We start from the raw sequence: 13,248 nt of genomic DNA on the forward strand, positions 1-13,248 counted from the left end.
GATGCTTGCCTGGAGCCTCCAGACTGGAACAAAGCCTTGCAGATAACTAGATATTAGTCATCGAGAGCCATGTCAATCTTCTCACTTGCGGAACTGTAAGATAATAAATTCGTGTTGTTTGAAGCGACTAAATCTGGAATGGTTTGTTACAGAAACAGTGGTACCTCCTACTTTTCCCCTACAGGTGTTGATTCTTCTAAAGAAGTTCAACGCCTTGTCACGTGTTTACTGGGTCATTTATGAAGTGCTTGGTCAAGTCTTTTATGCACTTTTCCACTGAGTTTTCTTGTGGATTTGCAGGTGTTCTTTCTCTGTTCTGGATACAAGTCCTTTATCGGATGTATTTGCCACATGTATTTAGAGTGGGTTATGCTCAGGGTGCTTTAATAGTACCAGCGCGTGGTATGTCCTAATAAAAATGAACTATGCATATACTTGATTCTGAAAACTCCTTTAAGGAAAGAATGCTCGGAGAGGTGACACTACAAAGGGTGTAAGCGGTGTAATTGGGCGTAAGATCTGGATCTCAAGTAGAGGGAAACAGGATCTTAAAGGGAAAGACTCAAAAAAAAAAAAAAAAAAAAAGGGAAAGACTCAGAATTCGGGTAACAGTCAAAGTTCACCACTCCTAGCCTGAGGTTTTAGGCCACAGGCATTTAAACACAATTTCCTAAACGTAATTTTAAATTAGTTTTCATTCATTCCAAGAGTGTCCACGGAAGGTAGCAATGGGTAAGCCTGCTCTAGGCACTGAAGAGCCAGCTGAGAACGAGAGACAAGACCGTTGCTGTCAGAAGATCTACGGGGAGAGAGACAATAGGTAAACATCATAAAACGGTTTCACACATTGAGCTGTAAACTGGAGTGAGACCCTAGAAGGGAAGCGAGGGCTGGTTTTGCAACAGCCGGACCGCCTTGTCGCGGAGATCCCGCCCTCGGCCCCGCCTCCTGTTTTGCATACCTCTCCTGACTGGCCAGCGACGGCTGGCTCCACCCCGCGGAGCGGGCAGCTCGGGAAGCGCGGGGCGGACACCGCCAAGATGCAGCGGCGGCTCCGGGTGTCGCCGGGCAGGCCGGGGGCAGCGCGGGCAGGAGCCGGGCTGGGTGCGCCCACCGCGGCACCCGCGCGCTCCTAGCGCCCCAGACCTGCCGGTCGGGCCGGGGACCTCCTTGCCGCCTTCCCGCCCGCCGTCCCCGCCCCTCCACCCTTTGTGCCGCACCGCCCCGCGCGCCCCGCTCTGCAAGACCCCGGCCCCGCGGGCCCGCGGCAGCGAGCCAGCCCCGCGTGGGCGTCCGGCCGGCGGCCGATGGCGAGGGGGCGCGGCGCGGGCGGGGGCACTGCAGCCCGAGTCCGCGACGCGGGAGGCTCGGCCCGCCTCCGCCGCATTGTCCCGGGCCCCGCGCCCCGGCTCTGAGCCGCGCCGCCGCAGCGCCCGCCCGCCACCCGCCGCCTGCGGGGCCATGCGGAGGGCCGCCAGGATGGAGGACTTCACGGCAGAGGAAGAGGAGCCCTGGTACGACCAGCAGGACCTGGAGCAGGGTGAGCGCAGGGGGCGGGAAAGCGGGGTGCGCCCCGCGACCCCTGTCCGCTTCTCCATTGTTGGGAGGTGTCACCCCGGGGAGGACCGGGCTGCACCCGGCGTGCCGGACTCCGAGGGGAGATGGGTCTGGAGAATGAGGACGTGGAGAGACGGTGGCCTTCCCCTGGAAAAGCGCAACCAGACCGGTAGAGACCTGCAAAAGTCGGGGGAGCGGTCTTCTTTCCCCAAACAACAGGGGCGGACATCACCCAGTTCGCCCACCTCATCTTAGAGGCAGGAACTGCCCAGGAGCCCCGGGTATGGTTGAGGGTCTGAGAATGCTAACTGGAAGTCTTTGGAGGCCAGGAGGCGGCTCCTTGGTTCTGTTTTGCTGAGAGGGGTTGTGTGTGGGGAGGGGTGAGGGGAGGAAGTTAATTCCATTCTAAATCCAGCGGCACCCTTCCCTGCCAGGATTCCGGAGCTCATAGACTCCTAGAAAGTTTCCCCAGGTCCCTTCCCCTCCCCCCGGGGAGGTGATGGGGGTGCGGGCATCCTGCGGGTGAAGGCAGCGGAGACAACTCGGAGTCCAACCCGCCTTCTGGAGGGAGGAGTCCCGGCGGCCCTTCCTTGCTGGCCTTCTCCCAAATGGCGCAAGGTCTGGAGCAGGTCGGATTTGGGAATTCTGAGCAGTGCCCCAGATCAGAGCCTGAGTAAAGAGGGAGCCACGTTTCCATCTCTCCCATCTGAGGGCAAAGAGGGCGACTGGATGGGAGTTGGTGAGGTGGCCGGGGTGACATCACTCCGAGGAGGGGGCGGGGCTGTTAGGACGGGAAGGAGGAGAAGGCTTGAGAGGGTCAGGGCCGAGGCCTGCTGGAGTCCAGTCCACCCTCTCTTTCCCAAAGTGCCTCATTCTGGGATGGTCAGAATTGGAGGGGCTAGGAAGCATATCCTAGAAGTGACCATAGTCATCCAGCAAGCCGGGTGGGTGTGGACAGTCGGTGTGAGCCGACAGCCTCCGCTCTGTGTCTCCAACTCTGGGGCCCAGATACCTGCCTTTGGCCCTGTGCCAGGCATCTACCCCGATCCTGGAGCCTTTGTGTTTCAGCCCTGACCCACAACCCCATGTGGCCAGATTTGCTGGTAGATGAGGCTCTGCCCTTGTGCTCCGGGCTGTGGGTTAATCAGAGCCTCTGGGGGACCAGGGTGGGACTGGGGGTGCTGGGCTGGGCCCTGCCTCCACCCTCAGCCTGCCTACCTGGACTGAAATGCCCAATCCTGGCTGCAACACCCTCTTCCCCCATCCTGGGCGAACTACTCCCAAAACCTCACATTACACAAACACCTATCAGGCTCCCCTTGAGTGTCAGACGCTATCCTGGGAGCTGGGAGCAGTCCTAGTCCTGGCCTCCTGGGTGCCCCCGGGTAGGTGGGGTTGGGCTTGTAACTGAGTGGGGACGACAGGATGCAATGAGAGGGCTTCACGGAAGAGGTGGGCCCAGAAGGAAGGATTGGAAGCTGAGTGCCTGGGAAGATGGCCTCCTCAGAGGCAGATGCTAATATCATTGCTGTCTCATTCCATTCCCGCGCCCCTGAAGAAGGCTCTGGCACCATGCCCAGCCCAGATGTGGGAGGAAGGAGCCAGGGAGCAGGGCTGGCAGATGCACTGCATCTGGAGAGGGAGGGATGCCGAGATGCCAGGGTGGCCAGGCAGCCAGGCTCTGGGGCCAGGTCAGGAATGGGCCCCACAGGCCCCTGCTTTTCTGGCCTTGCTGGTCTGCAGCAGTCGGCCTAGCCTCATGGCCCGAGGCTGGGTCCCAGCAGCAAGGAGGGAAACCAGAGACAGTCTCAGAAGAAACGAGAGCTTTTGACCAAAACCCCAACGTCTGCTTGCCAAGGGCCAGGTGCGGGGCCGAGCCTGGGGACTTGGTCTCTTCTCTCCGGAGTCTCCACAGCCCAGCCCAGGAGGCAGGAATGGGATCAAACCGGCACTTGTGAGTGACCCACAGGGGCTCTGCAGCGGTGAGCCCTGCAGACAGCGAGAACAGACTTGAGGGCCCTCTGCTGAGAGAGGCACAAGATTTTTGCACCCCCTCGGAGCTGGAGGGGGAACAGCCACACCCCCAACCCCCTACCCACCCCTACCGCCCTGGCAGAGGAAGGCAGGCCAGTGGTCTAGTGGAGACAGTACTTGTACTGAGGCACAGAGTGATGTGAAAAGACCGCCTGGAAAGTGGGAATTATCCAGAGTGTCAGGGGTGGGGTTGGAGGAAGGCCCGGGCACGGCTACTGCAGCACCACCCCTGTGGGGCCCGGCATGAAGCACTGGATGATGGCGTGGACTTGGGCCAGAGGCCAGCCACGTGGGGGATCGGGTGCCTGTTGCTTCCCCCTTTCCCCAACTCAGTGCCCAAATTCTTTCCTGCCCAGCACCCCCTAGTTGCCTCTGAGCATCCCATGACGTGGTTTTTCTCAGCCAGCTCCATCCCCGCTCAGGACGGGCCCCAAATTTACTTTCAGATGCTTCGCCATCAGGCTCCTGTTTGACTTTGACGCTGTTCTGTCCTAGTGGAGGGGGATAGTGGGGACAAACAAGGTCCTCAGTTCTTGCTGTGTTCCCTCTGCCCACTGCCACAAGCACCCGTAAAAATAGAAAAAGTCATTAATTATTAAGTGCTGGCACTCTCTCTGCCTGCCTCCCTCCCCAACCTTGGACCAGGTGTGGCTGGCCCTGTGGGTACCTCTTTCCAGGCTGAGAGATGGCTGTTGAGTCACAGATTTGAAGTCTTGGGCTCCTGACCTTGAGTCTCAGCCTTAGGGCCAAGCTCTGTCATGGCAAGGGGAGGAAGGTGAGCGAACCGCAATTCCGCAGATGCAGAGTTCCTGACGTCGGTGCCCTGAAGGTTGTGAACAGACCCCTGCCACCCTGCCAGGTGGTAGCTGGCCTCCTGCCATCCCTTTTATCTTTATGTGATCCCTTTCTTCCTGTGTCTGCCCTCTGTCCTTTTCCTCTCTCCTCCCCAGTCTAGGGGGCTCCATGCTGACCCCAACCAGGAGGGGCAGTGGGATTTCAGGGTTTCCTTTCAAAGACATCCCCCTGGCTCCCAGCCATTGTCTCTTGGGTTCTGGGGCATTGCCCCCAGGTAATACCTTGACTGGCATTCAGAGCCCACTGCAGGAGACCCCAGAAAACTCAGGTCCAGGCAGGGGAGATGCCAGTTCAGACTCAGTACCTTCCCAGTAATGGTCCGGCGTAACCATCATTCTGGCTGTGGCAGGCTGTTTATTACTCCAGATCCCACTCCCAGCCTAGCCAGCTCCTCTGTCCCCCCAACTCCTGGGCCCCCTCCCTCTCTGTTCTGGGATCTGCACCCTCCACAGAGCTGTCCCCAGTCCTCATCTAGCTGGGGTCCTTTCCCCAGCACTTGGCTCCGCTCAGTCCCCTGCCCCGAAGCTTCTAGACTTCTCTCGTGATCCCTCCTGGCAGCTCTGACCAGCTTAGCTTCCACTGTGATCCAATTTCCCTGAAACAGTCTCTGAGATTCTCTCCCACCCCAAACTGCTTCCACTGTGTTCTCTTCCTCCCCTTCCTTGGAATCACTAGGTGGCTCTGGTCACATTCGCTGCCTTCAGCATCCCCAGTTTATAGTGTGACTGGCAGCCACCCCAGCCCACCCCACTGGCGGTAGGAATACATGCCCAGCTCAGCTGCTCACCTGGAAGAAAAAGCATAAAGTGCAGTTGCTTTCGGCCCTGCCTGTGACCTTGGACTCTAGCCTAAACTTCAGGGGTTTCATGCAGGTCATCCACAGACCCTGTCCCCCGAAACCAAGGCAGGAGACAGCATCAGTAGCAATGGCCCCATTGCAGACCACCTGACCCAGTTCCCAAGGCAAAAAAAAAGAAAAAGCTGTGATGAATGTGACCTTCTGTTTTTCCATTTATGCCTGAGTTATTTGAAAGGGTTTGTGGATGAGCCAAATGCTCGCCATCTCGTTACAGAGAAAAGGGAGCTGGTGTGCCTCCCTCATCATGAACTAGGGATGGTTGATGCTGCTGAATTTCTACCAAGCTCACAGAAGAAATGAACCTGCCCTCTTCTTTGAAACCACAGTATGATTCTCGGCTTCCCTTATAAATATATATATATACACACACTACCCTTTGCTTTTTAAAGAAATTTATTGGAGTAGAGTTGATTTGCAATGTTGTATTAGTTTCTGCTCTACAGCAAAGTGAATCAGTTAGATATATATCTACTCTTTTTTTTAGATTCTCTTCCCATATAGGTCATTACAGAGTATTAAGTAGACTCAACTGTGCTATTGGCTTCCCAGGTGACATTAGTGGTAAAGAACCCACCTACCAATACAGGAGTCATAAGGTGGTGCAGGTTTGGTCCCTGGATGGGGAACATGCCCTGGAGGAGGAAATGGCAACCCACTCCAGTATTCTTGCCTGCAGAATCCCTTGGACAGAGAAGCCTGGTGGGCTACAGTCCATGGGGTCACAAAGAGTCAGACACGACTGAAGCGACTTAGCACGCATGCACCTGTGGTATACAGTAGGTCCTTGTTCATTGTCTTATACATTACCCTTTGTTTCTAAAAGGAGTTAGGCATATATATGTGGAAATATCCACTGCAAATGTCATGGTACCCTCACCCAACTCCGGACCCACTTGAGAGAATTTTTAGGGATTCTGACACCTGCCACTTCCTTCTAACCCCCCTACTCCCCACCACACAGCCCCCTAAAGACAGACCAGGCTTTGAAGCCTGGTCCAGTTCTAATACCCAGCAAACCCTTCCACTCCCTCCCCAGTTCAGTGAGCTCCAGTCGTCCTTCCAAGCCCCCCTCCAAGCTGCTGCTTGTCTGAGATTCCCACCATCTGCACCATGAACTCTCCCTTCCCTATCTCCCAGGGCACTTTGCCCCTCTGTATGCTGATGCTCTTATCACATTCCACTCATTCCTTTCAAAAAAGATTTATTACTCACCTGCTCTGTTCCAGGTATTGTTCTAAGTCCTCAGGGTATCAGTGACTGAAACAGGCAAAATCCCTACCCTGTAAGCTTACCATTAGTCAAGGGGCAGGAGGAGCAAGTTAATGAGCAAATTGTTGGGTAAGTTAAATGGCGATAGGAGCTAAGGAGAAAAATGAAGCAGGGAGGGCGTGGGGGTGGGGGAGGGGCGATTTTGAACCAGTGTTTGAGAAAGGCTTCCTGGAGGAGGTGACTTTAAAGCACAGACTTGAAGGCACAGAGGGAGGAACTCTGGGAGTGTCTGGGGAGAGGGCATTCCAGGCCAATGCACAGGCCTCCTCACGGCTTACATCTCCTTCCAGGCCTGGAGTCTCCCCAGGGGCAGCCCCTGGGTCCTGGTTCTCTCTGGGTCCCCAAGGCTCAGCCCAGAATGAACATTCAGAACAGGAATGGAAGGGGTCTTCTGACTCCATTCTCAGTTGCTCATGCTTCTCCCACCCTCTGCCCCCTCCCCACCAGACTTGCACTTGGCCGCAGAGCTGGGGAAGACGCTGCTGGAGAGGAACAAGGAGCTAGAGGAGTCTCTACAGCAGATGTACTCCACCAACGAGGAGCAAGTGCAGGAGATCGAGGTGAGGGGCCCCCCGGGCCCTATACACGCTCTCTGTCCTATCAAGGGCCCCTTAGTCTGTGTGTACCTGTGTGCAGCTTAGGAAAAGGTACCCCATCGTAGCAGACCCAGCCTTGACCCAAAAGCCTTGTGCAGTCCACAACCTGCACAACTGTCCCAGGCAGCCCCATTGTACCACCAGCTTGACCCCCTCCCTCCGCTGCAGACGAATACCCCAAAGCAAACCTGTTCCTGGAAGTGGGAGGAGGGCCCAGACAGAGACATTTTCCCCAACACAGTTCTGAAAGGTAACTATCCCACCCCTACCCCCACCCCCCAGTATCTGACCAAACAGCTGGACACGCTGCGGCACGTGAATGAACAGCATGCCAAAGTGTACGAGCAGCTGGACCTGGCGGCCCGAGACCTGGAGCTGACCAATCAGAAGCTGGTGCTGGAGAGTAAGGTGGCCCAGCAGAAGATCCACGGGTGAGGGCCGGGTGGAGGACTGGGAACCTGGGTGTGGGATGGTAAGGGGGAGGCCCCAGGGCTGGGTGTACGTGTGTGTGTGTGTGTGTGTGTGTGTGTGTGTGCGTGTACACCAGTGGGGATGACTCAGGTTCCTTCCCCCAAAAGCCCAGGTCTGGGAACCTGGGATGGTAGTGACTTTGCCTTTGTTGATTTAGGCTTGTTTAACATTCTGGCCACAACCCTTATTTAAGCACCAACTATATACCAGGCTCTCTTTTAGGGAAAAGGTAGTGATGGGGATGCAAAGACACTGTCCCTGAGGTACATGACTATTTTTTTGCAGTGCAAAGTGATAAGTGATAGAAGAGTGTACAAGGAACTGAGGAGACAGGGCTTCCCAGGTGGTCCAGTGGTTAAGATTCCGAGCTTCCACTGCAGGAGGTACAGGTTTGATTTCAGGTCAGGGAACTACGATTTCACACGTCATATGGCCCAAAAATAAATATAAATTATTTAAGTGAAAGTGAAAGTCGCTCAGTCTTGTCTGACTCTTTTCTACCCCATGGACTATACGGTCCATGGAATTCTCCAGGCCAGAATACTGGTTTGGGTAGCCGTTCCCTTCTCCAGAGGATCTTCCCAACCCAGGGATCAAACCCAGGTCTCCCTCATTGCAGGTGGATTCTTTACCAGCTGAGATACCAGGGAAGCCCAATTAAATAAAGTAAAAATCTTTAAAAAGAAAAGGGACTTCGGGTGGTCCAGTGGCTAAGACTTCGCTTCCAATGCAGGGGGCCCAGGTTTGATCCCTGGCTAGGGAACTAGATCCCACAGGCCTCGACTAAGATCAAAGAGTCTCTGTGCTGCAGCTAATACCTGGCACAGCCAAATAAGTAAATAAATAGGTAAATTTATTTAAATAAGTAAATTTAAATAAATAAGTAGATAGATTAAAAAAGAAAGAAATCGAGGGAGGAGACACAGAGAAGTGTCAGCTCGGCCTGGGAGGCGGAGCAGAAGCGTGGGTCCTTGGCTGCCCAAGGAATCCCTCGTCTGACCTCAGCACCAGGCAGCCTGACTCAGGGTTGCCTGTCCGGCCCCAGCCTCCGAGCCCCGCTAGGGCTGCGGCAAGGAGGGCTGGCCCCGTCCCCTGAGTGCCGCTCCCATCCGTGCGTCCCCCGCTGACACCCCCAGGCTGACAGAGACCATCGAGCGCCTGCAGACCCAGGTGGAGGAGCTGCAGGCTCAGGTGGAGCAGCTTCGGGACCTGGAACAGCTGCGCCTGCTGCGGGAGAAGCGCGAGCGCAGGCGCACCATCCACACCTTCCCCTGTCTCAAGGAACTGTGCACCAGCCCCCGGTAAGTGAGGGCGCCCGGGGCCCGTCTCCATGGGTGAGGGGAAGGCAGGGCGGGCGCCCGGCAGCAATGGGAGGAGGGCTGTTGCAGAGGCAGGTCGTGGAACTAGCAGCAGTCAGCAGCTGGCCACGTGCCCACCACGCTGCTAAGTGACAGTTCTCACGGCAGTACCGGGAGGTGTGGTTTATCATTCCCACTACTCAGAAGCGGAAATTGAAACTCCAGGGTCACCTGCTTAGTAAGTCAGAAGTCTCACCCAGGAGGGACGAACCACTGTCCCTTTCAGTTCCCATTAAGCCTTTTGAATTGGGATGACTTAACACGGTGGGTGACTTTGCTGGTGGTCCAGTGGCTAAGACTCCGCACTCACAATTCAGGGGGCTTGGATTCGATCAACAGTCAGGGAACTAGATCTCACATGCCCCAACTAAAGATCCTGCATGCTGCAATAAAGATTGATGATCTAAGACTCAGCACAGCCAAATAAATTTTTTTTTTTAAGAAAAGGGGGAGGGATTAAAAAAAAGAAAAGAAAAGAATACACACTGTGGCTGGATTTAATGGGTGTTCCAATAAAGGTCCTGGCCAGAGACAGCGCCCTGCCCAGGGTAACTGAGGACGAATCAATAACGAGGTGTGGGCAAGGTGTGGGGAAACCAGGGGAACACTGCCCCACCCTGGGGTTGCAATAGCCAGGAGCTGATACCATCCTGAGACCTAAAGGGACCAGGAGAAGGTAGGATACTGGAACTTAGAGAGCATGGAGCAGGCTTCCTGCCTGCCCCTTAGTAACCAGGGAGGAAGCCCAGGGAGAGACATTCCCCACGACCTCTCTCTGCTCCCACCCCCGGACCTCCTGCCGGTGGCTCCCATCGGCTGAACCCAAGAGAAAGCCAGGACACCTGGCTGAAGCGAACAGCAAGCTCCCAAGTCAGAGGCCAGGGGAGAAGGCCCGGGAGTGACTCTAGATGGGCAGAGCATGCAGCCCCGTGGGGCAGAGAGATGCGGCTGGGCTCCAAGGCCCTGGCCCGCGTCCGCGCCCTCTGCCCACCTGTGCCTGCTCCCTCCCAGGTGTGAAGATTCCTTCCGCCTGCACAGCTCCTCCCTGGAGCTGGGCCCGCGGCCCCTGGAGCAGGAGAACGAGCGGCTGCAGACCTTGGTGGGCGTGCTGCGCTCGCAGGTGAGCCAGGAGCGGCAGCGCAAGGAGCGGGCAGAGCGCGAGTACGCCGCGGTGCTCCAGGAGTACTCGGAGCTGGAGCGGCAACTGGGTGAGATGGAGAGCTGCCGCCTCCGCGTGCAGGAGCTGGAGGCCGAGCTGCTGGAGCTGCAGCAGATGAAGCAGGCCAAGACCTACCTGCTGGGCCGGGAGGACCACCTGGCCGAGGCCCTGCTGGCGCCCCTCACCCAGGCGCCCGAAGCCGACGACCCCCAGCCCGGCAGCGGCGACGACACCGGCCCGCACGATGGGGTCTCCTCTCCGGCAGCCTCCCCGGGCCACGCCGTGCGCAAGAGCTGCAGCGACACGGCGCTCAACGCCATCATGGCCAAAGATCCTGCCAGCCGGCACGCGGGCAACCTCACGCTGCACGCCAACAGCGTGCGCAAGCGGGGCATGTCCATCCTGCGCGAGGTGGACGAGCAGTACCACGCGCTGCTGGAGAAGTACGAGGAGCTGCTGAGCAAGTGCCGGCAGCACGGGGCCGGGGTGCGGCACGCCGGCGTGCAGACCTCGCGGCCCATCTCCCGGGACAGTTCGTGGAGGGACCTGCGCGCGGGCGAGGAGGGCCTTGGGGAGCCCAAGGCGGAGAAGAGCCTCAGCCAGCACGTGGAGGCCGTGGACAAGCGGCTGGAGCAGAGTCAGCCCGAGTACAAGGCGCTCTTCAAGGAGATCTTCTCCAGGATCCAGAAGACCAAGGCCGACATCAACGCCACCAAAGTCAAGACACACAGCAGCAAGTGACGGTTTCCCCCCATGGGTCAGGCCAGTGGGGGTCCCTCGAACCTGGGCCCTGCAGCCTCTGGTGAGTGAGGGAGCCCTTTTAGCAGCAATACACCCCCGACGGAGGTTGTCCTCTGACCCAGGGAGCACGAGGTGGGGGGAACCCACTCTCTGCTGATGATGGAGGCCTTCCTCGCGTCCCAGAACCCGTCCCAGGACCCTCTGTCGCTGCGCCAGCCCCCAGGCTCAGCCCACAGATTGCAAGCCAAACGTCCCCACTCCCCTGGGGATTCTCAGCTCTCCCAGCCCTGCCCCCCGACCCCCCGCCTTGCTCTCAGATTTGTGGCCAAGCTTCTAAAAGCCATTCTGGACCCGTTGACTTTTTATTTCAACGTTGGTTTCCCTGAGAGATTTTTTAGCAAGGCAAGTTCTCCCTGACCCCCCTCGCCACAACTGGAAACACTTGAAGGGGGACCCCAGAACCAGCTGTCCCAGGTCCTAGGGGTCTCCCGGACCACCCACTGCTTCTCCCTAGCTGTGACATGCTGTCATTCCCTTCGCACCAGCCGCCCTGCCTTGAGGGTCCTGACCGGGTTAGAGATGGCCCCTGCCAGGCAGAGCAGGAAAGCCTGAGCCAGGCCTGAGCAACCCCTGATGCCAGTACTGGTGAGGGCGGGCTTCTTCCTGGACACTCTCAGCCCATCACAGATTTGTAGCCAATCAACTCAGAGCCAGCCTCCCCGGGTTCCAGCCCCGGAAATGCCTTCTGGGTATCAAGCCTTCCAGGGGTCCGGGCGATGGGAGCTCCCACCTCTGCACGCCTCCTCTGACTCACCGAGCTTGGCCTCTGCCTGTCCCCATCTCAGGGACCATGATGTGTCTCGTTCACCCCCATGCTCCCCACCACCAGGCCCACCCCACCGCAGGTCATGAGTGCCACCCCCAGAATGTCGGGCGTGCGCCACCAGCCCGTGGTCCCAGCATCCTCCCCTGCCCCCCTATACTGCGCCCCCCCCCAGGATGCTCACCCCACCCTGAGCAGTACTGAAATGGGACCAGATGGGGAGCGTGTCTCCTCCTTCCCATAAAATGCCTGCTCTTAACCTCTCAGCTTTGTGGGGGGCTTTTGAAGACCCAGGAGGGTCAGGGACTTTATCTTGTGTTAAGGCTTCAGAAGATCCAGCTTCAGCTAAGAGAGACCCAGATCCCCAGTTTGCCCTTCAGGGCTCCCTGTTCCTTCTACCGCCCATCCTGAGACCCTAGGGATTGGAGGAGGGAAGTCAGTGGCCCTGGCCTCTGTGCTGGGAGCCCAGTGGGGAACCTTCATGCCTTATCTGTTTCTAAGGGGTTTTCTTAACAAGCCTCCCAGCCTCTCTGGAGGCACCACGCTGCTCTCCGGGCGGCACTGTGATGAGACCTGTCAGCTGGTCCTTCCGTTCACACATCTTGGAAGCTTTTGTCCTTTGGAGCCGGACAGCTCCCCGCTCTCTGTGTGTCTCTGTCATCTAGGGTGGAGGGGGTGGGGTGGGACAGGACAGGTGGGGAAACGGCTCCCGCCTCTTTGCTCCCCACTTCTGTAGCTGCCGACCAGCGTCATCTTTGAAGTATACATGAGAGAAATATATTTACAAATGCTTTATTCTCTTCTTTAATAAAAAAAAAAAACAAAAACGCACCAGTATTCTAAAAGCAGAAATGGCTCTGGAGCCAAGTGGTCCTGTCTGTGCATCTCATACACCAGCCTCCCATCACACCTGCAGGGGCACAGCCTGACTTCACTCCCTTGTGACTGGCAGCCAAACAGCAGACTCTTAGAAGTTTCCATATTTGTTGAGTGCCAGTCATGCCAGAAGTGTTGCCTTGCCAGGTGCCCCATGGGGTAGGACTCACCTCGCTGTACCGATTTTGCAAATCCCTCCCCCCAACCCACACCTGCCAACAGCCCGGGTAACCAGAAGTCAAAGAAGATGCTCCTGAATCTTTGGGGGAGTCTCTTTCTTGCACCTTTCTCCAATCTCCCATTCCTGAAAATGTGATCAGCTTTGTGGATCCCAATCACACGTGGAAAAGCGTCCAGTCTTCAGTGGGGGTATGCTCAGGGACCTCCCACCAACCCCCGTCTCCCACTACATTCCACGAGTCAGGAGCAACTTTCCTTGAACCTGGGAGGTGAGGACTGTGGTGTGGGGAGCCCAGAGCTGGGTCCCAAACTGGCAAGGAGCTTTTTACATTATTGGAATAGCAACGGGGGAGGTTATAAAATGCAAGTGGCTGTGGGATCTTCCGGTCCTGCTGTGGCCTGTCTCCAGTGGGCCGGAGATGTCGTGTGACTCCCAAAGCTGTCAGACCTGAGAAGCAAAGGAAACTGGG

The 13,248-nt window shown here is 57.0% G+C and overlaps 1 protein-coding gene across 2 annotated transcripts; it reads left to right on the forward strand.

Annotated features, from left to right (window-relative positions):
- The first annotated feature begins 1,057 nt into the window (after nucleotides 1–1,057).
- CDR2L (cerebellar degeneration related protein 2 like) lies at nucleotides 1,058–12,522 on the forward strand. Of its 2 annotated transcripts, XM_065910126.1 has the most exons (6): nucleotides 3,816–5,429; nucleotides 5,522–5,630; nucleotides 7,022–7,134; nucleotides 7,453–7,601; nucleotides 8,778–8,942; nucleotides 10,011–12,522. In XM_065910126.1, the coding sequence occupies exons 3-6, from the start codon at nucleotides 7,096–7,098 to the stop codon at nucleotides 10,897–10,899; spliced, it is 1,242 nt and encodes a 413-aa protein (XP_065766198.1). In that variant the 5' UTR covers nucleotides 3,816–5,429; nucleotides 5,522–5,630; nucleotides 7,022–7,095; the 3' UTR covers nucleotides 10,900–12,522. The 2 variants fall into 2 exon arrangements, with proteins under 2 accessions (XP_065766197.1, XP_065766198.1); XM_065910125.1 differs by lacking the exons at nucleotides 3,816–5,429; nucleotides 5,522–5,630 and adding an exon at nucleotides 1,058–1,540.
- The last annotated feature ends 726 nt before the right edge of the window (nucleotides 12,523–13,248 follow it).

Source organism: Muntiacus reevesi, chromosome 18 (assembly GCF_963930625.1).
Source record: "Muntiacus reevesi chromosome 18, mMunRee1.1, whole genome shotgun sequence".
NCBI lineage: Eukaryota > Metazoa > Chordata > Mammalia > Artiodactyla > Cervidae > Muntiacus > Muntiacus reevesi.